At 37.2% G+C, this 26,935-nt stretch overlaps 2 protein-coding genes and 1 long non-coding RNA gene across 3 annotated transcripts; 2 read left to right on the forward strand and 1 right to left on the reverse strand.

The window, feature by feature from the left end:
* Positions 1 to 21: 21 nt before the first annotated feature.
* Positions 22 to 12,733, reverse strand: LOC149725047 (vascular endothelial growth factor receptor 1-like). The gene is made up of 21 exons (XM_089893027.1): positions 12,537 to 12,733; positions 11,718 to 12,041; positions 11,114 to 11,253; positions 10,922 to 11,051; positions 10,712 to 10,860; positions 10,325 to 10,502; positions 9,815 to 10,132; positions 9,405 to 9,542; positions 8,847 to 8,966; positions 8,461 to 8,558; positions 7,604 to 7,832; positions 6,576 to 6,689; positions 5,923 to 6,217; positions 5,284 to 5,443; positions 3,611 to 3,807; positions 2,935 to 3,075; positions 2,261 to 2,366; positions 1,552 to 1,710; positions 1,185 to 1,275; positions 822 to 983; positions 22 to 569 (listed from the first exon to the last, which is right to left on the reverse strand). Exons 1-20 carry the CDS (start codon positions 12,601 to 12,603, stop codon positions 847 to 849), a joined length of 3,291 nt encoding a protein of 1,096 aa, XP_089749153.1. The 5' UTR covers positions 12,604 to 12,733; the 3' UTR covers positions 22 to 569; positions 822 to 846.
* Positions 12,734 to 14,091: 1,358 nt separating this feature from the next.
* Positions 14,092 to 16,860, forward strand: LOC149725048 (uncharacterized). The gene is made up of 5 exons (XM_089893069.1): positions 14,092 to 14,146; positions 14,243 to 14,321; positions 14,860 to 15,009; positions 15,383 to 15,550; positions 16,101 to 16,860. The coding sequence occupies exons 2-5, from the start codon at positions 14,270 to 14,272 to the stop codon at positions 16,775 to 16,777; spliced, it is 1,047 nt and encodes a 348-aa protein (XP_089749195.1). The 5' UTR covers positions 14,092 to 14,146; positions 14,243 to 14,269; the 3' UTR covers positions 16,778 to 16,860.
* A 5,017-nt stretch (positions 16,861 to 21,877) lies between these two features.
* LOC149725049 (uncharacterized) lies at positions 21,878 to 24,983 on the forward strand. The gene is made up of 4 exons (XR_016386508.1): positions 21,878 to 22,121; positions 23,754 to 23,864; positions 23,945 to 24,116; positions 24,633 to 24,983. It is a non-coding gene; the product is annotated as an uncharacterized LOC149725049 (long non-coding RNA).
* The last annotated feature ends 1,952 nt before the right edge of the window (positions 24,984 to 26,935 follow it).

A 26,935-nucleotide genomic window follows, 5' to 3' on the forward strand; every position in this document is an offset into this window, starting at 1 on the left:
ACAGCAGTTTCCCAAAAAGAGAACAATGCGCAAATACGTTTATTTGTTCATCCGATTGTCCGTAATAAAAGCCTTAACATCTGGGTCTATACATGCATTCTGCACGTTTTTCACTATACCCTTTAGTTAGAATACAAAATCCGTTTTTTTTTTGCTGAGAGATAATAAATGTTTCTACAACAGATGTTTACCACACGTTTTAGTATTTACACACACGCGTTAACATTATCACGAGACAGAACAAACAAGGTATTGTAAAACGAAGGAGAAAGGGACATTACAGTATGTACAAATATACAATGTAAAATGGTTTGATTGCTTAAACATGTAATATTTTGAACGCATTGGCAGTGTACAGTTGTAGAAAATACTAGCAGCTTGGCATTTAACATAGTAACATAGGTGAAATGGATGTCACCATTGTTTAAAAGACATTGTGTAGTTTTGTTTCTTGCTAATAACTTCATCATTGATCACTGATGTGTTGTAACAGTTGGTTCTCATTCACTAGATCAAAGTACTTCAACAACCTTGACAGCGGGCATGAGGTACATGAGCAAACCATGTTTCTGGTGTACAAAAGAAATATCATTTTTTTTTAAATATAAGAACGAAAATCTGTTTAACTAAAACAAGAAAAAGAAGTGAGTAGTTGATAAATACATGTTATGGGTAAAAACTACTTGAGTAAAAGTGTTAAATAAAACCATGACTGTAAATCTAAAATACACATTTCAAAGAAACAAATGGTATATCCTTGAATTTCTAGAGCAAATTATAATAAAAAGTCAATAACCTTTAAGATATTCTATTATATGAACCTGTGATTTTTGAAATCCAATCTTCTTAATTGAGATCCTGAATCCTGGAAGCAATGACATCTTCATATAGTGGAGGTTGATCTTGATCCATGAGGACGACACAAGCTTGAGGATCACTGATGGGATCATTATGTTCATCAATATCATCATCACATGTATTTTCTGGAGACAAATAAATTTTAATTAAAAAATAGAATTTTTTTCTGATTTTGTAACCGACAAAAAATGATTTAACTGATGATGCTATTATAGGTGAATATATTTCAGAAACACAATTTGTTGGACTTGAATTTTGTTGGATACACATTATGTGGCCCTTGATCCAGCAAGTCACACTCTAAAGAAATATTTAGTTGTTTATACCTTCAATTTCATTTGCTTCCACTGTGTCGCAAACAATTGATATTTCTTCACAAGTTTCATCTGCAGTTTCTTCATTCTCTTTATCTTCAACCTGTAAAATTTAGTTTAAAAAATGTTTAGCCTGGTTAATACTGCACATGTTCAGTTAATACTGAAAAAAGTCATAATAGAGTGCTCAACAAAAAAAAGAAAGTACTAAACAGTGTAAATAAGTATAAGAAGCCTGACAGCAAACTGAAAGTGCTTGAAATGGGCATAGGTGCTTAAAATTATTCAAAATGCTGTACATTGAGCATGATAATTTAATACTAATATTAAACCTATGTAAGATAGCATTGTCTAAATATAATTAATGAAATACCCTTACCTTAACAAAGGTGTAGTTAATTGTTGCAGATGTTTCTTCCTCCATTTTGTTTTTACCTTCAGTAAAAGTTTCTTGAGGTGTTTCATAGAGTCGGAGCCCACGCAGAGTTTCTTTACCTTCTGCTTCTTTCTCAAATATTTTTAACACATCCAGATATTCCTATCAAAGTGTTTAAACAAATTATAACTTTTCTCCAACCCAGTGGTCACTAATGGGTTGTCTAAATTAATACCCATACATAAAAAAATCCTCCAAAAATAATCACCCACAAAGTAACATACTTGGTAACTTATAAGCTGGCCTGATGTGTATGAAACAGAACACCAGTGTTATAGCGACGGTCGTTTTCCGGCCTAGCAAGGATAAGTAAGCTACATTCATTTATACAACTGAATTATGTTTTAAACAAACATTTTAGTTTTTTGAAGTTTTAAACATAATTTGCTGCTGTTTAACATTGAAAAAAATCATAGAATTACATTCATTAATTGTAGATTTGGAAACAATAGAATAAAATAGTCCAGAAACACCTCTAAATTTTAAAGAAATTTATATTGTGAAACAACCATACAGAAAAACAATACAAAAAATTCTGTATTGCACTTTAAACTAAATAAATTATGGGTCCCAAAACTTGGAATTTTGGGGTTCTGAATGTGAAACCACAGTGGTCCCAAAAGAAAGACAAATTTGATATAGTTTGACTTACATGGCCCGCTTCTTCTTGCAGGACATCACTTATTTCCTCGCATAACTTGGTGAATGTCGGCCGATCTTCAGGATTGTTATCCCAACAACCAAGCATGGCAGAATATCTGAAATTAAAAGCAAGTTAAAATAATATATTAAAATATTTTTAAAAAATGACCAAAATTTTTAAAATATGTAAAAAAAAATAGAACCGTGCATTCACTGGGTTTTGTACCATCTTTACTTAAACACCTCCGCAAAATTATTTTAATAAAATAAGTTGCTAATCAACCTGAAAAGCTGTTGTAAAATTCCTTCCTAAAGATGATATATCCGTAAGGTATTATAATATCAGGAAAAAATTGGGCTGCTTGAGTGGGAACATGAATAAAGGACTGTAACAGAATACCCATAATTCTAATGTCATGGTATCTGGCCGACGGCCATTATTAATATTATCGTTGTGTAGACAGCATGTTATCGTAACTGGGTTCGTACTAATCGTACATATACAATACAAGCTTCTTCAAGGTCACGCCTGCTTATACAATCGAACCCCAGCATTACAAGGACTTTATTATTGCGAGCATGTGACTTTCGAACATAAAAAGTGTTGGGGTAATGGGCCAAATCTGACCCAAATCCCAGGTCCTCACCCGTACAGAATAGAAGGTACTACTGTAAACAACTTACACAGAGTCTGTGGCATGTTCAGGTTTCCCCATGCGAACACCTCTTCGCAGTTTGTTGCAGAAATCTTCATCCATTTGCAATCCAGGGTAAGGGGAACCACCAAGTGTAAATATCTCCCACAGAAGAACTCCAAACGACCAACTGAAAATAATTTAATAATAACTTAATTTGTCTTTGCGATTACAGTACCAAAGATTTAGAAACATTTTAAACAAAAAGACAGGATATAGTGACAAAACAACAGTTGTTAAAACAGGCTTACAGTTAAAAACATATTTACATCTATTTGGAAGAAAACAAGCATGTTCACTACACCTAGCAAACAAACAAGCCATTTATTTATTATTATCAAGTTAAACTTCTAATAGTAATTAAATAAAGTTTGTTTGAAACCAACCAAAAAATATAAGAAGTGGGAAAATATTAAGATGTAGAGGTTTTGTATGCAGCGTGTTTCTGTTAAACTTATAGTGCTAATGACCTATTATATTCTGTGTGGGTGAGGTACTTGCCAAGGACCTGAAATTATGCCAGATTCGGTGCATTACCCTAACCACAACCTATAATGAAGTATGGTGATTTGGCATGAGTGTTTTATTCCCAAAGCAAACACATACTAAATACAAACCGTTATGTATTAATAAGATTTTAGTAGCAAAATTCATTTTTGACTTACACATCACTTTTGTTGGAGTAAACTTTATCGAAAATGGACTCTGGTGCCATCCATTTGATTGGCAGTCTTGCGTCCCCCCCACTCCTAACATAGTCTGGATCTTTATAAATATCCCGTGCAAGCCCAAAGTCACAAATCTTAACAACTTGGTAATCGGAAAGCAGGACATTCCTTGCTGCCAGGTCTCGATGTATGCACTGTGTAAAAAAAAGTGGTGATGGTGATTGGGAATTTTATTCATGGCAGTTTGGGGTAACAGAATTTTAAAACATATCAGATAATAGGCATGTAGATTTTATAAATTTTATATAATATATATATATATATATAGAAAAGGGTAATGAGCTATATGTAATTGAACACTACTGTTAAAATGACTTGTTTTCCCATGCACGAGGATAGATGAGTTACATTCATTCTCTCAGTTATAATATATATATATATATATATATATATATATATATATATATATATATATATATATATATATATATATATATATATATATATATATATAACATAAATATTGTGTAAAAACCTCTTAACGCCAGTATAGAATGTACATATAAGATCTCATTATAAAGAACAAAACAGTTCTTTCTTGCTATAGTTCATTTGAAAACCACCAATTCTTAAACCACAACAAAAAGAGAAATGCCCCGAAGCCCAATAAACATTTCGTGAGAATTATTTTCATAGTATTTGTAAGGATATATGACTGAACAACTGATTGCGATACGCAGTGACTTTTCCGTCAACAGTCATACAGAAACACACTTTTCTCTACTTTTATGAACGGTCTCGTTTTCGTGCGTCACTTTCCGGCAATACAAAGTCGATTCCCACGCTATGGCATGAGGGAGTGAAGGGCCGAAAACCACAGTGGCGTCGACCAGTCTGTGCAGTTTTAAACATTCAGAAAAAACAACCAAACAAAGAGAATGAGCAACGGATGTTCAAATTAACAATATTTCGATAAAATTTCTTATCTTTTGGCGCGCGTAATCAATAACTACAAAGTTACCAATTTTAGATTTGATTTCTTTATTCGGATTTACTCAAAAACTTGTAACTTTAAACAACTTGTTATTACAACATTGGCTTCCACAAAGTTTTATTCCAAATTTAGAAAACAAAGTAAACGTTCCCACGGTTTTAAAAATGCAAGTTTTGCATCATTTTATTTTTTAAAGTAATTAACTGTTGCTGTCACTCTCATGCCTATTTTTAAAAGACAAAAAAGTAATGCTAGTTTAGTAAATTAAAACAGTTCAAATAGATTACGTTTTGATTTTTTTGATACGTTTTCCTGGCACCAGGTTTTTACTGTATTTTACTTTGTTAAATCCTTACTGTATTTTAGTTCGTCGAATTGTTTAAGTTTATTAGCATTAAATCAGGGTTAGATTTGCAGAATTTATTACTAGTCAGTTCAAATAGCAATGACAGTTATTCCAGTACAGTAAATAAAATGTTGCTGCCATTCGATTACCAGATGGAGACACAACAATCATATTATGTAATATGTAATCATAAACAGATTAGATGCTACGGACTAGGTAACTGACAAAAGTAAAGTTCAACGAACTGTATTCTTTAAGAGGTATATTTCATCTAAAATGGCACCATTAGTCTCGAATTCAAATAAAAGCCAATTTTTTTCAAAAACTTACTTTTTTAGAAGCCAGAAACTCCATGCCGCGGGCGACTTGAAGACTGTATGAAAGAAGATCGGTAAGAGTGAGTTGATCCTTCTGTTCTTTGCCCTTCTCATCTCCATCATCATTTGCTTCATGATGTTTCTCCAAGTTCATCCTGCTGTCTTCGCAACCACTTTGAAAATATCAGGGAATGTGAGCATGCGTAGTTAAAAATTGAATCTAACTGAATGAATGTAACTTACTTTATCCTTGCCTGGCCAGAAAACAAGTCGTTATAACAAAGGTGTTTATACACTTCCTACCAGCTTACGAGTTACCAAGTATGTTACTTGTCTAATTACTTTTATTTTTATGTGTGGCTAATAATTTGGAAAACTCATTGGTGACCACTGGGTTGGAGAAAGTGTCATGCCCAATGACACATACACCCACAATGGTAGTAGTGAAGAGCCTTGAACAAGTTATCTCTGGGTTAGAAGCAGGCGCTCTAACCAACTGTGCTAGGGCGTCATCCCCCACAAAATAACATACATGGTAACTGGTAAGCTGGCACGAGGCCTATGAAACAAAACACCTGTGTTATAACGACTGTCATTTTTCAACCATGTGAGAATAAAGTAGAACGTTTTATTACACTGAACACAAACTTACGATGATAGTCTTGTGTGACTCCTAATATCTCCTTCATGTGACGTTAAGGATCCAGTTCCGCTCAAATACGATGCGCGACTTCCTCTCTTATCTGTAATCCAACTTGAGCGGTCAGTTTCGTCTGTGCCAGAAAACGCTCCGTCATCTGCTGAGTCATCGCTCATAAGTCGTTGTTTTTTTATCTCCTGTTTACTTGTGTCATCACTTCTACCACCCGTGTAACAATGTCTCAACCCACGAAGATAGTTGGATAAGTTACCATGGCGACAATACTCGACAATCACCATGAGCGGACCTGGAAATACCAATTAAATAAATACATATTTTTACATTATTTTTATCTTTATTAATGTTGACTTTTTTGTTGATTCATACTATGTCAACTAGTGTAGGTTATTTACTTCTTGCTATTGCTACTAATGTAATACCACGTAAAAAGCTTTTATTAATATTAGGTATTAGATACGCAAAAACTGCATCGTTATTTAAAAATAATAAAAACTTTTTTTGTCTTTTAGATTACGCTAGCGAAGATTTAAAAATATTTTAAACGAAAAAACAGAATATATTGTACATTTATTTGTATATTTATTTATACACCAAATTTGTATATTTATTTATAGTTACAAAAGCATATATATGCTTGCAATCACCTTCTTTGGTAGTACAAGCTCCAAGCAGGTTAACAATGTTCAAGTGAGGTCCTAAATGAATCAGAATTCGAAGCTCGGTCATCAGGGCTCGATATTCATTGCTACGAGATCCAACTAAAACATAAAATTCTTATTACAAATGGGTTACAAATTTTATGTGTTGTTTCTTGTTACAGATTTTATGTTTTGTTTCTAATATTATAACATTGAAGTTTAAAACAGATTTTGTGGCGTTTATTTTATATTCTTAAAGGTCCAAAGTTCATCTGCCACACAGAAACACATCTACAACATAATTTTGAAATATTACTGATAATACTGTGATTTCAAACAAAATAGAATATAGTGTCAATTTATGCTGTTTACCTAAGTTTTTAGTTTCTTATGTATGTATATATATAACTCTGAAACAAACATTTTTTTTTATTAAATGTCAAACATCTGGCAACGCTCGGGCAGGTAATACTTGGACAGCTGGTTGAGGTTTCTAATGATGTTAAACCATACAATATGGTTGCCTATTGATGTAATAGTTGTTTTTTTTAACAGCAGTTACAGTTTGAAAATTTGAAATTCTAATTTTTCTTTCCGTATTTTATCGAAAGATCTCGTTATCGAGATTTGAAGGAAGTAGTTGAAGTTAATTGGCTCCGGGTGCCCGTATCGGAAAGTTTGACATTTGAGCGCAGACCGGCGGCGCCAGACCTTAAAACTGCAACAGGAAGCCCAGACACTTCAATGTGAGGAGATTAGCCGCTTGCCTTCTCCAACACCATGGCTCAGTGGTTAGGAACTTGCATCATAACCGTAAGATACCGGATTCAATGCTTGGTATTGATGTCATAATAGGCGCATTCGTCCTCAGGCAAGGCACTTACCAGATATTTCTCCAAATAAATGGTCACTAATAGGTTGCAGCACTATGGGGTTCAGAATAATGAGCCAACTTTGGCCTAAATCTTAAGTCCCATGACCAGACACGCTGTAATATCTCACTTACATAGAAACAGAACTACAGAACTACTTGCCTTTGAGCATTTTCACAGCAACTGTCTTGCAAGAAGATGATTTTTCGAGATCAAACGCAGTAGCTTGGATAACTTTTCCGAATGCTCCTCTTCCAAGAGTTTTCCCAAACCTGAGTCGATCTCGAGGAAACTCCCATTTCTTGCTGTCGTACTCTGAACACTGGGCTTGCTCCTCAAGTGGCATGTCCTTAATGTTGAGCAACGCTGACATACATTTTTCGTGTTTCACCTAGAAATTTTTGGCGTTAGAATACAGTCAAGTAGAAGTGCATCAAAAGAATGAAATTAAAAGCTATAAATAATGTAAAATAACATACAAGTTTCGCCTAAATGGCATCATTAGTCTCTGAAGCAATGTTGCCATGCTTTTATCGTGTGTCACCTAATAAAGGCTGATTTAAACCAATGTAACATACTTCTTAGTTATTAAATAAAATAAATTGTTCCAATCTTTGGATCGATCTTCTTTAGGGCCGACTCCCCCCATTGTACGGGTTGTGTCCTTACGCACTATTTTCTTCCAATTAGAACTTTAATATGTTTAATTAAATGTTATTTATTTAATTTTGAAATTGTATCATCTGTAGGGTGTAACGGTCATGCCTTTTATCCAAAACATTACTTCTTTCTTTTTTATCAACAAGCGTGTTTTAACAACTGTTGTTTTACCGTTACTACCCGTCTTTTCGCTTTTTATCAACTCTCTTGTTCTTCGTTATCGTGACCGAAGAGACGAAATAAATTTCATTCATTCATTCATTCAAATCATATTGTCATATGAATAAATAATTTTAATGACTATTTCCATATTTGCCAATATTTTAAATACAGTTGGCAATATCTTAATTTTGACCTACCTTTTTTCTAAGTCTCATTGCAATTAAACCACATGCGAGAATTAACACAAGACACGAGACACCGCTGGCTGCAAACATAATTTGCATTTGATGATCACCTGTAAGAATATATAAATTTACACTTGAAGTGTTGCTAACACCTAATCTCTAAGTTTGTTCTTAAATGTTATATTTAGGGCACATAAATATCTTGTAAACTACGAAAAAAGATATTCATTATAACAAACACGCCTACAATTTCTTTTATTTGAACAAACTTAACTTAATAATTTTCTCACATTGTGGGGCAAGAACAGTTAAAACACAAATGTTCTGTCTCACACACTCATACCAGCTTAGGAGTTATCATTAAAATGATGATAAATGCTAAAGTAGCCATACTACACCTTGTATGTTCAAAGAAACAGATTTGTTATCCTTCCCATATTGATTCTCCGCAACACAAATATAAACACCTCCATCAACTTGTTTTACTCTTCTGATCATTAGTTCACTGAGTTTCGATTCTAAAACAGAACATCACTAACTAGCTAGTCATATTTTTAGTAGGTTTGTTTATAAACTTATTCACCCATTAAATTTCATAACAAAGTTTAGATTGCAATGCCCCCAAAACAGATAGTAATTACACATATGTCTAAATTTGATTAGGTTAATGCTAAAGTTATTAATTCATTTATGTCTCTTTGCTACGTAAAATAATTGAAGGTATACCAATATGTAAAACATAGCAAGATATCATGAACTGTTTGGTCTCTGGTTATAAAAGCAATTAAGAATTCAGTAAATATAGCACCCCGCTGAAGCCTGCATATGAGGTTGGATCAGTATGGAGTATTTAACCCAACCAGCAAACCTGTTTCTTAATTGGGGCTATAAATATATATATATATATACACACTACACATACTAACAATTATATATATACACACACTAACCCTTACCTTGTACAATTATGTCTTCATGATACCATGTAACTGTTGGTGCCGGTTGCCCTGTTGTGTTACAACTCAACAATACATCATCACCAATGTCAGCATTTATAAACGGATCAAGATTTTCTATCCTTGCTGGGAGGGGATCTGGAGAAGAATGAACGAATGAATCTAACTTGTCTTAGCTTTGCTTGTAGGGGCAATGAGAGTCGTTATAACATTGCGGTTCTGTTTCATACACCTTATGCCCGCTTATAAGCTATCTTTGCTCGTATGTAACTTTGTAGAGAATCTTGTTCTTTTTTCATTGCATGACTTAGAAAAGTCAACTCATTGGTGGCTACTGATTTGAAGCATTGTCATTATGCGCTTAGTACAAGTACACACCTATGTTGGGTTATAATTAATTTGCAACAAACCTTGAACAATTAGAAGAAAGGTTTCATTTATCATTAAGTTTTTCACAGAAACTGAAAGCATGTACCACCCAGAGTCCGAAAACTTGACATTCTTTATCAGCAAAGTGCTTCCATTGGTTGAGACACGGCTGTCATTTGATAACTGTGTGGTGGTTGAGATTGAACTTCTGGAAATGCTTTGTGTGCCATTGAACCAATTGAATGTGGGTGTAGGAAAGGCATGGACGCTGTATTTGATGGCTGCCATTTCTCCTTTTATAACTTCAATCACATTCGAACTTGTGGTGGGAGTTGACAAGACATTTATAAAGGATTTTTCTGAAATGGATAGTTCAAATTTTACAGTGTAAGAAAACATTCCAACAGTAATTCCTTGATAAAATTAACAAAGTAATAAAACAATAACACTTTTGCACATTTGTCTATTCGCTAATTTGTACACTATATACCTTTAACAAAGGGCACAAACTTATCATATAGGCCTACAAAATAAGAAATTATAAGGCTCACCATATACTTTAATGTTGACAGAGCTTTCTGTTCTCACATTGCTTAACAAATGACATGAATATTTGCCAGAATCCAGAAGACTGACATGTTCTATTAGCAAAGTACTGCACCACTTTATTGTGTTGCTGTCTGTACTTTCACCTGCTACTTCTTCTACACATTTCTTGAATATTGGCACCTGAAAATGGTATTAATGCTAAAAATTGATGGAGATCAAACTGTACATTAGTTTATGAAACCACACATAGTCTAATTCTTAAGCTGTTCCCCATGCAGAGATAAATAAATGATAGTTTGAACAAAGTGAATTTAGTAAAAACATGCATATTGTGCTGGCGTATAAATTTAAAATACAGCGTCTATTATAGTTATAAATAGTACACAAACCTTGGTTCGGTTGTTTGGTGTTTTCCATGTTGGCGCTACCGCCCAAAATCTGCTCACGGTTACCGAGCAAGTTACTGAAATTTGTCCCCCTTTTAAAACTTCGGTTTGGCGCGCAACTGCTTTCAATCCGCGTGTAATTGGTACTACATCTGTTTAAAAATTAAAGCACGTTTATTTTGAAATAATTCACTTTTCCGCGCATTTTCAAACCTGTGTTTACATTCACAACGATTCGTTTTTCTTCTTCTTCGCTTCGAAAGGTTGCTTTGCATTTCCAAAAGCCTGCATCATAGTCGGTGACGTTATAGACAGTAAACCCAACAGTTGGCTCATAGGATATCTGCCCCAAAAATATAAAAGGTATAAATACACAAAAATTCACGCCAAACGTACTTGTTTTACCCTTTTTGGATGAATATCTGAAGGCACCATTGTCAAATTCACAACGGCATTCTTATGCGTCGGTCTGCACGGTATAATCAAATCGCTGTATATTCTAGCATCGACCATTCGGGGTGCGGGTGCAAGAAGGATATTTGGGTCTAAACAAATCGCAGAAATTTACTAAAAAGTGAAATTGGAACGAGTTTGAATTTAAAATCGACTGACGAACCAATACGCTTTGATACTGGTGTAGGCTACGTAACACGTCAAGGAAAAGCATAAATAAAGGAATGTAACTTATTTACCCTCGTGTGGTGGAGCAACGACAGTCGTTATAACACAGTTGTTCTGTTTTACATACCTCGTGAGTCGCACCTACTTACTAGTTACCACATGCAGTGAGTACTGTGGGATAAGGTTTAGCACATAATATCTAAACATCCTGATCGTGTTTTAGAGTTAACCATAGCCCATGGGAGTTGTGATGAGGATACGGTCTTATAGAATTCTTTCAATTCTTTTTGTTTACTACCAAATGGGGCAATAAAATAGAATGAAAAGGTGTCCTTTCTTCCCCCACCCTGCTATACTTTGTGGGAAATTATTAGCACGGGTCACTTACCGAAGACATATACATATGTTAATTCCCTTTGCTTGTTTTTAACCATGGAAGTATCTTGTATCAACGGGTTTTCCTCGCAGTAATAATAGCCCATATCATCTACAGTTACTGACGACAGTTTTATGCTATTCTTGACATAACGGATACCATTCAAAGTTTCGTATTTCTCAGTAGTGATTCGGAAATTTCCCCGCTCTCTAACTGAAGGTGGCATATTCCATGATATCAGTTTGTTGTCGATGGTTGTATCAGACACCTCAATGCGGCAACGAATACGAAACGGTTCGCCTGTTTGCAGTTGCCTGATCTTTTTTACGACTTTGTCTGTAATTTAATAAATTCGGTGTCAAAATAGTTCGTTAAAAAAACCATAGTTAAAACTATCGTCTAAAATTTAAGTCCGCAAATTATCCAAAAAATTTTAACTGCGACTAAAACATATTTGTTTGATGGCTACTCTCCGTTTTATTTAGTAAGCAACAGAGAATATTTACAGAAACTTATAACCGCATAAACACTTAATAATGGCGTTGTTAAATGTTAAGACGCGATTAGGAAATATGGGATAATAAATCCATACGGTATTCATCTTACCCCAACATACTTGTACGCATTTCAACATAAATTACCATGGGGTCAAATGGGATACTGTTAGCACATATATATTTTTTCCATATTTTCTTATCGTGTTTTAAACAATTCAAACAACGGTTGTTTAGGGTTGCTGCTGGGCTATGGTTTTATAATTATGTAAATATTCTGTCCCATTTTACCCCACTTTAATATACTTGGTTTTAAAAAATATTAAACTCTTCCCACCTGGATTTTGTGCACAGAGCGAGCAAGCGGCGCACAAGATCAGAACAAGTTGGACAGTTAGTTTCATCTTCCAAGTAAAAACTAACCAACGATAATCAATATATAACGCTCCAGTATTGATATGGGTTTAGTAATTTCTAAATCGTGTTAAACCTCAAATAGAGCAACCGCATTAGCAACGTAGGGCTGTAAAAAAGAGAACCCTTTGTTAGCATTATAGAAATTATTCTATTTATTCTATTTGAGTAAGGTTTTACACCGAGGAACGTCAAATAGGGGGCCTGCTGTATGAATTAGAGCAGAGTTGGCCCATTTTCCCAGCACTTAGCACATCGTCACATTATACGTTTTTACAAATACGAAACGAGTTTATTCTTCTGAATCTAAACTATAGTCACATTTCGAAACGCGTTTAATTTTACTGGTATAAAAATCTACCCTGCTCGAGATTCCACTAAAGCAATATTCTACCACAAAAACGTCGACCAATTTAAAAGCCTAAACTTTTAGTTTCACCATCAACTACTTTTAAATGAGCATTAGGACCACACTCAGTTTCTGTTACACTGCACGCTGCAAAAACTGTACTGAAGCAATTACTACACAACTAAGTTATGAGCGTTTAATTTCATTAGGCGACGGGCGTAGAACAACTTCTATTTTGAGCGTCCTGAGAAAATTGCCAACTGAGACGCTTGCTCTGAGATCTGATCGGACCCGGGCCTTTACCGGAAGTAATTGTGAGGAAAATACGACGTTGGCATCGGTGTGCCTGGCTTGCCTCGCACTAAATAAAGACTGGACGCATACCCAAAGACATGCTGTCCTCTGCGTGTGCTGGCTGACCCGGATATATGCCCCAAGTAGGTAGCACTATCGCTTTGTGCTTAAATCTATGACTGCAAGCTTACGCTTAACATTTGAACACTACATAAATAACAAAAGAAATATACGTGAGACGGAATCGTTACAACGACGTTACGTAAAACGGCTTCAAGTTTCAGTGACGTGTTTTAGTTTATTTTTAAACGCAAGCCACGCAACAAACATTTTAAAAGTTGCTTGAAATGACAGTTTTAGGTTAACGGCATAAAATTTTACTTTAGTTTTGCGCAAAAGTCATACGACTGCAATCAAAGAAGGTAGGTCCAAGACTCAATTTAAACATTTAACATTTTAGGACAATCTAGCAATCAAAAATCCAAGTCATACTAAAAATATTGTCAAAAATCCCAGTCATATTAAAATTAAAAACACATCAAAACGCACAATATTATGTAATCAATAAAAAAAATGTGTCTGAAGTCAATCACACAAGAATAAATAAGTGACGCTTTTCAAAACGACTTTTTCATATATATTAGCTTGCTATTTACAATCAAGGCTATAAAAAATGGCCCCCTAGCCACCAAATATGTTTCAAATAGCCTAATTTTTATGAATGGGCAATGTTACGTTACGATACAGTAATAGTGACGCCATACGAACCTTTGTGTCATAACAATGTGGGTGTAACGTGAGAAAAATAAATGTCCTGCTATCCTATTTCAAGACAAGGCACCCATGTAAGTAAAAGCAAGCTTGAAATGAAACTATCAAAGTAAAATAAGGTACATACATATATATATATATATATATATATATATCAAACTAAACGCAAGCAGGTATATACGACTTATATCCAGTGACGAGATGTTTTTTTACAGTTTTGGTTTTGAACCAAAAGTTATAAAATGTTTAATCAGGATGTCAACCCACAGACTGGAAGTCAAGCCTGCAGACCGGGTGAGTCAGGTTTAAAACTTTATAAATATTTTCTGGTCATCCGCAGTTACATTTATAAATAAATGCTGATTCATCGTAGTAGAGTACAGATTCGAATTGACTGTTTTAGTATAAAATATCCAAGCAGGTTAAGTAAACCAGCGATCTTCAACCTTTTTTGGCTTGGGGCCACTAGAGTTAGTGACGAACTCATGCACCATGTTTACTTTAAAGCGTCATGAACAATCTTTATGCATATCATCTTGTCAATTAACCAGAGCGGTGCTACCGAAGTCTACACACTAAACTGCGGACAAAACTGTAGGAAAGTGGCTGAATTTGCTAGGACTGTTGAAAACAAAAAGCTTTTGTAAAAATTATCGTTTAGTGTGACAAGTTTGTGATGCACTCTTCTATACCTTTTCGTACTGGCGCTTATACGGACCGTTTAGGCTCTAAAATACCAACGTTATTTAAATGTAGCGCTTGGTCCTTGGCCGATATACAGAAAGCAAGACACTTATTGGGCGAGCTAAATTGATTTTTTTCATCTGAATAGTCAGTAACACTTACAAGTCAAGCATTTTCAACATGGGCGAAACGGAACGCCCTACACCTCAACCGAAGCGTATTAATCAACAACCAAGAAATACAAACAATATTTTCCAAACTAATGGCAACGCGAATGTAAAACAAAAGTTTCCAAAAGGTAAATCCTGTACAAGTTGCATGAGTGTTTTATTAAGAGAAACATTGAACGCTTTCTAAATCATACAGAACACACCCCTTTTTTTGGGTATTTCCTAACATTCCTATATATAAGCTATATGCAGCAAATGATTGTTTTATCTTTGTTATCGAAAATAGTTTAACAAATGTGCGGATTTTCACTCTATATGTTGAGTTAAACAAAAAATACACCAGAAGTAACCACAAAAGTTACACGCGCGGTAACGACTGTCGTTTTCTAGCCACGCGAGAGTAAAGAAAGTTACATTTGTTCATTCATTCATTTACAGCGAAACTCACAATTAACTGCTTTATTCCCGATTTAATGAACCCTTTTACAATCTCTCCCACAGCAAATATAAGTAAGATACCAATGTTCAATGAAAGCAACCAGCAGAGGCCTTCTACTGCTCCATGTAGATCAAAACGAGCAGTTGGCAATAACTTGTCTTCAACTGTGTTTAACGACCCGCATTACCCCGATTCTCAACAATCGGTGGGAATTTCAAGACCAAAAACAGGTTATTGGCCGATATATCACTGTTCTTGTAGATATTTGTCAAACTACAATGTTCGAATCATATAGTAGGGTGGGGGCAGAGGGCGCACCTTTTTACTATATTTTCTTGGCCCATTTGGTAGTAAACAAAATATTCAAAAAATTATAAAATCGTTTCCTTACGTCTCGCATAGACCGTTGTTAATTGTTTAAAACACGATCAGGGTGTTTGGACATTATCTACTAAAGGTGTCCCGTGTCACCCCACAGATGCTCATTGGTGTTCGGCGTATGTTGAAAAGACGTGGTTTCCTTGTTTTTGGTGTAAAGACATAAACCTTATATGCTGACCTAACTCTTGTTATGCGCGCTCTGGTCCTTATATTAAGGCCGCTGCATGGAATAAGGGGACAACTCCAGCTTATATCTTGGTTCGCATAGCTTGTCACGTCGCAGGACGCCACTCATTCAGAATAGAATAAAAAAGCCTGCAGTATATAGGAAACATATGGGTTATTGGGCTACATGGTAATACATTTTATGTACAATAAATCTCAATGCATTTTGCGCAGCTTGGAAGTACACGAGTCGAAATACAACATCGACTGTGTTTTCATCAGACAGCGGGCAAACTAAACCGAGAGTTCGAAAATCACTTCAAAAGAAATCGACAGTTTTCGATACACAAGGCGACGGTGCTGTATCGCCTGAAACGAACAAAACTCACAAAACCAAACTCTCAAACACGTTTCGATCAAGCGTTATGTCTCAAAAACAAGAACCGTTGAGTCCAAGGTCGTTCGTTAAGTCATTTGAGATGAAATGTAGCTTGTCCAATGGTTGCAACGTAGTTGAAGAAAGCCAACCGCATGTTGGAATACGCAGTAACAACGGCTATGTTTCGAAGAACGGATCTTCGCAAAGCAGAGTTATGGGTGGACAGGAGAATAGAGTTACGGACGTTATAACTAGCGCTAATTCAAACGGGTTGATCAATTATATAAGAGGGAAGAAACCAACGACAGAGATCGAAGAATCGACTCCTTGCTGGAGCAATGAAGCAAAACAGAAGAGCAGTTTATGGTCAAGCGGTTTTAATCCAAGCAAAATTGCCGATAGAAGCACGGCCGCTAAAATAACAGAATCGACTATTTTTTCAAGCGATAATGCAAAGCCAGGGCTATTTTCAGCTGATGGTAAATGTTCACCGATGAAATCAATTAAAATAAACAAACAAGTTTTGCCCTAATGGCTTGTTCTTTAAGCAGTTGTTTAGCAATGGTGGTCAGAATTTAAAAATACGTTTACGCATATGTTGCTATTAATTGCACTGTGCAGGTTTAAGTATAAAATAGTGTCAAAATTATAGCATTTTTTACACGCAGTAATATAAACATACGCATACAGCGTTTTCATTGATGTTTCGTGTCGAAAGAAACGGTTAATTTGTATTTTTAGGGGTGTATTATACATACGTGCTTATTTAAGCTATATGACGCATTGCGGTATGATTTTCCGAAACTGCGCATGTGTCTCCGGGCAGGACACCTAACGGTATTAACTGCTTTAACCCAATGGTAACTATAATGGGTTGTCTAAATTGTCAGCCACACAGAAAATACAATCACACACAAAGTTACATACGTGGCAACTCGTAAGTGGGCACGAGATGTGTGAGACGGAACATTCGTGATATAACGACTGCCGGTTGTTCTGCCACGCGAGGAAAAATAATTTACATTCAATCATTCATATCGTATCTTAACGCTGGTATACATACCTAAGATCATATGTTACAACCAAAGCCTCAATCATCAATAGACACAGATTGCTCTATACAGAAACTATCCAATTTCGCACCGGAGGGTCAGCTTGGCTTTGTATTATTGGGCACGTTATTATAGATCCTTTTTCGTCGAACAGTTGTTCTTGGCTTTGTTGTTGTTGTTGCTGATAGAGCGATTTTTTCTGCACTTATCCTAATTCTCAATTCTAGCAGTTTTCTTTATTCTCTTGATTGAAATCAAATCGTAATATATATTTATAATTTTTGACCTAAATTTTTATATTAAAAACCGCATGATTAGCGATTAATTAACGATTACTTTCCTCGTGTACTTTACATAGCGAAAACACTGCCTGGAACACAAATCTGTCAAAATGCTAACATCGGTTTAAGAACAGTTTACATCGTAAAATCAAAGAATACTGTAATTTCTTTGGTGAAATGAGGTTGGTACTTATTTACATACTTTAAATAAAAACTTTCTTTTTATGCAAAAAACTGCGCAACCATGAGAACCCTGGGCCGGACTCTTTAATTATGTCAATCGTTGGAGCCCATTTGTCACGAATGGGTTTTGTAAATTATCAACGACACGAGAAAAAAACAATCACTCATGAAGTTACATAGGTGGACTCGCCAAGTTTTTTGCAATTAAATGTAATTATGTTTGTAATTGTAGGCGTGTTTTAACAACTGTTGTTTTGTCGCTATATCCTATCTTTTTGTTTTAAATATTTTAAATATTCGCTACCGTAATCGAAAAGACAAATAAAGTTATTTATTTATATTTTTGTTTAACTTTAAAACGAAAGAGAAAGATAATCTTAACCAGAAAAAAGGTTTGGCGCTACCCATTCTAACCGGACAGCGGTCGGATCGTCGGGCGCGTACCATATAATACAACTGTATAGTAGGGTTAAAAACGTTTTATCTCGACACAACAATTTAGACAACATATTAGTACCAACTGAGGGATTTTCTTAAGAACACGTCCGAAATCGTGGCAGCATATATAAGAAATGACTATATCATAATGTGCCACAATCATTCGTGGCAGCGCATACGACACATATCTTTTTAAATACGAAATAGTACTCTTGCAAATACGATTGCATCATTGTTATAAATAGATTCGATTTGGTTTTCATTTATTTATTCGCAAACTTTGAACGATTTGAATGCGCGAATATATATTCACTAACTCGGCTTCCGTTGCCCCGTTTAGAGCCCTATATAAGCGCAAGCACATGGATTGCAAAGGTACACTCTACCTGGTGATATCATCAAGGTGGAAAGTGTCGAGATAGAACGTTTTAAACGTATAGAGTTGAATTTTGACCTAACTTACCCCTCTAACCGTTTAGTTGAATATATTATCCATAATTATATATTACATATCGCAGTGATATATAGAACACATATCAGAATGAAAAACACCGTATTTACTATTGTACTTGTCGTCGTATGCTGTCATTATGGTGGTAAGTTTTGTAAAATGAAGTACAGATTAGCTACAAAGTTTAACCTTGTACATTTTGAGTTGCGTTTGCGCTATTTTAACAAAACAACTTCACCAGAATACAAGACACCTGGATTTTTTGCAACGGCGTCACCAGCGTCTATTCCCCATAAGCATTTTCTACCTAATGACACATCTGAGAATATAATGTTCAACTACCTTGACACATGCCTGAGGAACCACCTCGTCAATACCACCACACCGGACGTGGTAGATGAGTGGAATGGCAGCATCACACTATTTTTAGTTCATACAATATTTTCAGATTGTTACACCGGGTCGGTATTTTCTGTTTCAAGTATATTATATGGTGGGGTAAGACGGGATACCTTCAGTACGTAATATCCTGATCGTGTTCTAAACAAATAGCAACGATAATATCCATGCAAGTCTTAAAATAAAGTTTTTTTAATTCTTTGAATGTTCTTTGTTTCCTACGAAATGGGATGAAACAATTAAATAAAAATGTGTTCCATCTTACCTCACATTTCTTTATCTTGCAAATATTTCATAGTATAATTACCGTAGGCGGAATTCGACCAAAGGATCAATGCACTGTTCGGAGGTAGATATAGCCGGAGAGCTAGATTGGTTTGGAGGTCTTGTATCGCATTGCCTCGAAGATTAAGTGAACATGTATGTATGATACATTAGTTATGTCCCTATAGCTCGTATCAATGGTAGATTTATATTACTTTGCCTTTTCAGATTCCGTTACAACTTGAACTGGAGCACCGACAAGAAAACGACCAGTATCCTATTATACGTACCCAGAAATTACTTGTATACCATGTTACGTGCATTGTGATGTGTACCATTATGTACATGCCAATAAACTGTGTATACAGGAAAGCGTATTGTCCGACTTAAATCAGACCTTTCAAAAACGACAAAAACACATCTAACGAAAACGCTGTATGATGTATGTTTATATTGCTGCGTGTAAAAGAACATTTATATCGATTTTTTGGCACGCTTTGATTCTTTGACCTGCGAAGTGCTATTAATAACAACATATTGTAGGGTGGGATAAGATGGAATTCTGAGTAAAAGGAAAATTACTGTTATGTTACAGAACTTTTTAACAGTACCATAATCTCAGGGCCTCGCACTAAATTGTTGAACCGGTACTGTCGAATCATACTGTAACATTTGTTTTCTTCTTCTCATTTTTACCATAGTTCTATCTTACACCATCTACAACATGTTGCTTTTAATTGCTCATTAGGTTGAACCAAAGTTAGTATAGACCTATATAGTATAGGTCTTACCAACTTTGGGTTAAACAACGTACTCATGCAAAAAATATTCAAAATATTCTTTAACAAGTAACAATCTAAACATATTATCACGTCATACAGCGTTTTCGTTAGATGTTTTTTGTTATTTTTGAAAGGTCTGAATTAATTCGGAAAAGGTGCTTTCCATATACACAGTTTATTGGCATATATATAATGGTACACATCACAATGCACGTAACAAGGTCTACAGGTAATTTCTGTGTAATAGGAAACTGGTCGTTTTCTTGCCGGTGCTCCAGTTCAAGTTGTAACGGAATCTGAAAAAGCTAATATGAATTTGCCGCCGTATGCTTTAAACATCACAAGCTATAAACATATGCAATGTATGATGATACATACCTGTTCACTTAAGCTATGACGCAATGCGATACGATTCTTCCAAACCAAGCCACCTCTTCTTTTATATTTACCTCTGAATGTGGCATAATTACTTCGGGTGAAATCCAACTATGGGAATTATACTTGTATGTAACTTACTTTATCCTCGCGTCTCCGGGAAACGACAGTGGTTATAACACAAGTGTTCTGATTCAAACACCTCGCACCAGCTTACGAGTTACCATGTAAGTCATTTTGTAGGTAAATATTTTTTTGGATTTTTTTATGAATGGCTGATAACTTGAACAACCCATTAGTGACCATCAGGTAGGAGAAATTGCCGTTAACTGTCTTGCCCAAGTACACATATACGCCCACAATGGTAGCAGCGACGAGCCTTGAACCCATTACCTAATGGGTTAGGGGCGGGCGTGCTAACCACTTTTCTACGGCACCGGTGTCGCGGAAATCTGGTTCCCATCGGCTACTGCGCATGCGCAGACACGGGACATTTTTATCAAAAATCTATAAATCTTGTTCTGAACGAAGATTACTTGAATATATACATGTTTTTAGATAGTTTATTTTATCTAATGTGAAAATTTAAGTTTTATCGTCCTTTTTCGTTGTTGATGACGTGTTAACGGTAGAGGTCACTGATGGTCATACGTCATAATGTACAATTTAAGGTAAAATACAGCATCAATTTTTTATCAAGAAGATAAATCTTTAAAAAGAAATGTACAAAGTATGTTACATCCAACAACTGTTATTTTTAGTCGGAACCAAAGTTTTAGATTTCTCAAAAAAATAAGTTATAAGCAGCCAATGGGAACCAGATTTCCGCGACACCGGACGATACTTACTAATATCATTGCAAGATATACTTGAAACAGCAAATACCGACCCAGTGTAACAGTTCGCAAATATTGTATTAATTAAGAACAGTGTGGCGCTGTATGTCCACGAAACTTCTACGCCTCCTCGTGCGGTGTTGTCGATCATCAGGCATGTGTCACTCAAATGGTACGTTGTACGTGTATCATTAGATTGAGAACGCATATGGAGATTAGACGCTTCGAGGTTCGACTGCGGGACTTGTGCTCCCAAACCTTGGAAATTGTAATATGGTGAAATGAACGCAAAATCAAGATAAAAAACTTACCATACTTAGTATGAAAAAACACGACGACAAGTACAACAGTAAATACGGTGGTTCTCATTTTAATGTCTTCTACAATCTACATCACTACAATGTACAATATATAATTATGAATAATATCTATTCAACTAAATGGTTGGAGGGGTAAGTTAGTTTAAAATTCAACTCTATACGTTTAAACGTTCTATCTCGACACTTTCCACCTTGATGATATCACCAGGTAGAGTGTACCTTTGCAATCCATGTGCTTTTGATTATATAGGCACCCGATTCGACTCGTGATTAGCCTTAGACATGAGAGAAAGTTCGACAAATATTAGCGCATGAATGGGCGCAAAATAATACTTTCATACCATAGCGGTACGCGATTAACGCTATATATGGTTAAATGCGTGATGTTGATTATAAAGCGAAAACGTGAGGCATTTAAATTATGACATTGGCAAAACAGTTAATTAGGGTTACCGTGTCTGTAGGTATTTGCAGTGAATTGTAGACTTGAAAAAGGTAAAAAGCATTAGTTTGGCAACATATTCTTGCTTTGTTTTAAGTTATTAATAGAGTACCAATTACCAGATTTGGTTCATTCAGTGCACCTTTTAGGCTTTTTATTCCATCCAAAAGATGCAGATTGTACTAAAGAACGTAAATTTGTGCCAAAAGTAGCCCTGCTGTATATTTAAACATTCCCCAGTCAATCTTAATAGCAATTGACACATTCATAATTCAGTCTGTAATTGCTTAAAAACAGGTTGAGCGTTACCTTTTTTATATTTGTGTTTAGGTACACCCCGGCTACTTCCCCTCCGTGACTATTCACCCCGCTACTTCCCCTGCGTAACTATTCTCCCCGGTTACTTCCCCTCCATATCTAACTAACTATTCACCCCAGCTACTTTCCCTCCGTGACAATTCCCCCTGGCTACTTCCCCCCATGACCATCCCCCCGGCTACTTCCCCCCATGACCATTCCCCCCGGCTACTTCCCCTCCGTGACTATTCCCCCGGCTTTTTTCCTTCCATGACTATCCACCCTGGCTACTTCCCCTCATGGCCGTTCCCCCCGGCTACTTACCCCATAGCCGTTACCCCCGGCTACTTCCCCCCATGACTATTTCCCCCGGCTACTTCCCCTCCGTAACTATTCACCCGGCTATTTTCCCCATGACTATTTCGCCCGGCTACTTCCCCCTATCACCATTCCCCCGGCTACTTCCCCCCCTCACCATTCCCCCCGGCTACTTCCCCTCATGATCATTCCCCTGGCTACTTCCCCTCGGTGACTATTCCCCCTCTGTGACTATTTCCCCCCGGCTACTTCCACGGTTCCACCCATGACTATTCCCCCCAGCTACTTACCCCATGGCCGTTACCCCCGGCTACTTCCCCCATGACTATTTTTACCCAGCTACTTCCCCCCATGACCATTCCCCCGGCTATTTCTCCCCCTGACCATTCCCCCCGGCTACTTCCCCTCATGACCATTCCCCCGGCTACTTCCCCTCGGTGACTATTCCCCCAGCTACTTCCCCTCTGTGACTATTTCCCCCGGCTACTTCCCCTCTGTGACTATTCCCCCCGGCTACTCCCCCCATGACTATTCCCCCGGCTACTTACCCCATGGCCGTTACCCCAGCTACTTCCCCCATGACTATTTCACCCGGCTACGACCATTCCCCCCGGCTACTTTCCCTCTGTGACTATTTCCCCCGGCTACTTCCACGGTTCCACCCATGACTATTCCCCCCAGCTACTTCCCCCATGACTATTCCCCCCGGCTACTTCCCCCCATGACTATTCCTCCCGGCTACTTACCCCATGGCCGTTACGCCCGGCTACTTCCCGCCATGACTATTCCCCCCGGCTACTTCCCCTCCGTGACTATTTCCACCGGCTACTTCCCCCCATGACTATTCCCCCCGGCTACTTCCCCTCATGACTATTTCCCCGGCCATTCCCCCCCGCTATTTCCCCTCCAAGACTATTCCCCCTGTCTGTCCCACATGAACCAATATCCGGTGTGTTCACGTTTTTACATTTTTTGTTTATTCGAAAAACCAGTACTCCTGCTCAATTGATACCTTTCATTTAAAAAAAACCTATAATAGCTATATAATAAAATATTAATACCAAATTTAGCTCTCCGCTTTATGTGACTTAATGTGTCTATTCCACAAGAAAAAGAGAATAAGCATGAAGTGCTAGGAAAACTTAAAACAGAGGTTCGAAAAATCTACAATGAAAAATATTGTGAGTAATTATTTAAACTGTTATATTGCTGTCAAGATTTTGTACTGCAGTTTCTAATACTTAAAATTTAATCTTTACAGCAGAAGCTGTTGGGCAAACAGCAAGAATGCCATATTCGAAAATCTATGAGTTTTGATTGAAAATGAATGGTTTGCCTGGTGGGATACCATTTAAATGCCCGTCCGGATATGGCCCAGCAGCATGCAAGAAAATGATTCAATATAAAGAAAATTTGAAACTTTTGCTGCACCAGTAAGTGTTTAGATTTTTGGGGAAATAAGTATACTGTGAGGCTGTGAGCCATGGGTTTGGAAACTTTTTGGCTAAGATTACATTTTGCAAATATATCTTGGTAAACAAGTACAAGCAATCAAAATAATTGTCACCTGGCATTTCCTAGCATGCTTGTTACGATTGGATTATTTTAGTTGATTGTTGTTACAAATGGATTGTTATGTTATGGAAAGTCACGAAAAAAGTTGTAACAATCATGCCAAGGTTGAATTTATCCTATATCTGGATTCACATAGGTTCCTCGTTCCAGACCCATGGTTTAAGAAAGCAATAATACATGCATATACATAGGTATGCTTTAAAGGTTAAACTATGTTTTGGTAATGAATTAGGAAAAAAGCTTTTTCGATAGTACTTTGATTTACACTTTTAGTGTGTCTTTTGTTTGTGGACATGTACTCAGTTTACATTCACTTGTATTCTTGTTATCATATAATAAAGGGGTTTGAAATAGTAGTATTTAATTTTTTTCAGAGAAATTCATATAGAATGCAACCAAATAAAGATTGTGATGGAAGAAAATAATGATTGGCTGAATTCCAAGAAGAATTGGACACGGCCATGCAGGAAAATTAAGTTTATATAGTAGAGTGGGGCGGTGGAGTACGATAGTTCTTCTTTCCACTGTGTATTTAAACAATTCTTTCTACTGTGTATTTAAAAAAAATTCTACTGTGTATCTAAACATTTTTTTCTAATGTGTTTCTAAACAATTTTTTTTACTGTGTATTTAAACAATTCTTTTTACTCTGTTGAACTGTGATTATGCCAAAACTATTACAACATATTTTTATTCTGATCGTAATAAAGGATATTTTATATACATATTAGTGTAGTAAGTCATCTGAAACATACCTGAAGCCTTATTACGCACACATATCTGTACAAAGTATAATACAACTGCACAGGCGGACATAGTTTTTAAAATCTCCAACAGCAGATTACTCATGAAATTTCGCAATTTTGTGCTACAGTAGGGTGGCGCTGCAGAGCACTTATGCTTAGCCTGTTATCGAGCGTATATCTTCGCGCAACCGATGGAAGTTGCGGTAAATTTGTGTGTTTATGAAATGTATACCCCGGACTCGTGTTCCTAACTTACTTCGATGTTCGAATCACCGCCGCACGTTCGCGTTTTACCCGACCTGAGTTCGATGTTGGAAATCACCGCCGCACGTTTGCATCTCACCCGACCTGAATTCGATGTTCGAATTACCGCCGCATGTTCGCATCTCACCCGACCTGAATTCGATGTTGGAAATCTCCGCCGCACGTTCGCATCTCACCCGACCTGAATTCGATGTTCGAATCACCGCCGCACGTTCGCATTTCACCCGACATGAATTCGATGTTCGAATCACCGCCGCACGTTCGCATCTCACCGAACCTGAATTCGATGTTGGAAATCACCGCCGCACGTTTGCATCTCACCCGACCTGAATTCGATGTTGGAAATCACCGCCGCACGTTTGCATCTCACCCGACCTGAATTCGATGTTCGAATCACCGCCGCACGTTCGCATCTCACCCGACCTGAATTCGATGTTGGAAATCACCGCCGCACGTTTACATCTCACCCGACCTGAATTCGATGTTCGAATCACCGCCGCACGTTTACATCTCACCCGACCTGAATTCGATGTTCGAATCACCGCCGCACGTTTGCATCTCACCCGACCTGAATTCGATGTTCGAATCACCGCCGCACGTTCGCATTTCACCCGACCTGAATTCGATGTTCGAATCACCGCCGCACGTTTACATCTCACCCGACCGGAATTCGATGTTCGAATCACCGCCGCACGTTCGCATTTCACCCGACCTGAATTCGATGTTCGAATCACCGCCGCACGTTTACATCTCACCCGACCTGAATTCGATGTTCGAATCACCGCCGCACGTTTGCATCTCACCCGACCTGAATTCGATGTTCGAATCACCGCCGCACGTTCGCATTTCACCCGACCTGAATTCGATGTTCGAATCACCGCCGCACGTTCGCATCTCACCCGACCTGAAGGCTGAATTCGATGTTCGAATCACCGCCGCACGTTCGCATTTCACCCGACCTGAATTCGATGTTCGAATCACCGCCGCACGTTCGCATCTCACCCGACCTGAAGGCTGAATTCGATGTTCGAATCACCGCCGCACGTTCGCATCTCACCGACCTGAATTCGATGTTCGAATCACCACCGTACGCGTTCGCATCTCACCCGACCTGAATTCGATGTTCGAATCACCGCCGCACGTTTGCATCTCACCCGACCTGAATTCGATGTTCGAATCACCGCCGCACGTTCGCATTTCACCCGACCTGAATTCGATGTTCGAATCACCGCCGCACGTTCGCATCTCACCCGACCTGAATTCGATGTTCGAATCACCACCGTACGCGTTCGCATCTCACCCGACCTGAATTCGATGTTCGAATCACCGCCGCACGTTCGCATCTCACCCGACCTGAATTCGATGTTCGAATCACCACCGTACGCGTTCGCATCTCACCCGACCTGAATTCGATGTTCGAATCACCGCCGCACGTTTACATTTCACCATTTGCATTTTTCCTATAGCATTCTTAGTTTTTAATAGGGCCAATAGTTCAACTTCTATCCGTTGCGTGAAGTGATACACTTGATAACAGGCCAAGCATAAGTGCTCTGCAGCGCCACCTTACTGTAGCACAAAATTGCGAAATTTCATGAGTAATCTGCTGTTGGAGATTTTAAAACCTATGTCCGCCTGTGCAGTTGTATTATACTTTGTACAGATAT

This window comes from Ciona robusta, chromosome 14 (genome assembly GCF_009617815.1).
Source record: "Ciona robusta chromosome 14, ASM961781v2".
Taxonomy (NCBI): domain Eukaryota; kingdom Metazoa; phylum Chordata; class Ascidiacea; order Phlebobranchia; family Cionidae; genus Ciona; species Ciona robusta.

What these genes read in the sequence shown, in the direction of transcription:
- LOC149725047 (XM_089893027.1), bottom strand. Translation starts at nt 12,603, where the DNA reads ATGAAACTAACTGTCCAACTTGTTCTGATCTTGTGCGCCGCTTGCTCG. An exon ending in CAGATATTCATCCAAAAAGG is followed by an intron (nt 11,052 to 11,113) that starts GTAAAACAAGTA and finishes TTTTTGGGGCAG; the next exon opens with ATATCCTATGAGCCAACTGT. An exon ending in TGCTGTGAAAATGCTCAAAG is followed by an intron (nt 6,690 to 7,603) that starts GCAAGTAGTTCT and finishes TTTATGTTTTAG; the next exon opens with TTGGATCTCGTAGCAATGAA.
- LOC149725048 (XM_089893069.1), top strand. Translation starts at nt 14,270, where the DNA reads ATGTTTAATCAGGATGTCAACCCACAGACTGGAAGTCAAGCCTGCAGA. An exon ending in AAAACAAAAGTTTCCAAAAG is followed by an intron (nt 15,010 to 15,382) that starts GTAAATCCTGTA and finishes TCTCTCCCACAG; the next exon opens with CAAATATAAGTAAGATACCA. An exon ending in AATTTCAAGACCAAAAACAG is followed by an intron (nt 15,551 to 16,100) that starts GTTATTGGCCGA and finishes CATTTTGCGCAG; the next exon opens with CTTGGAAGTACACGAGTCGA.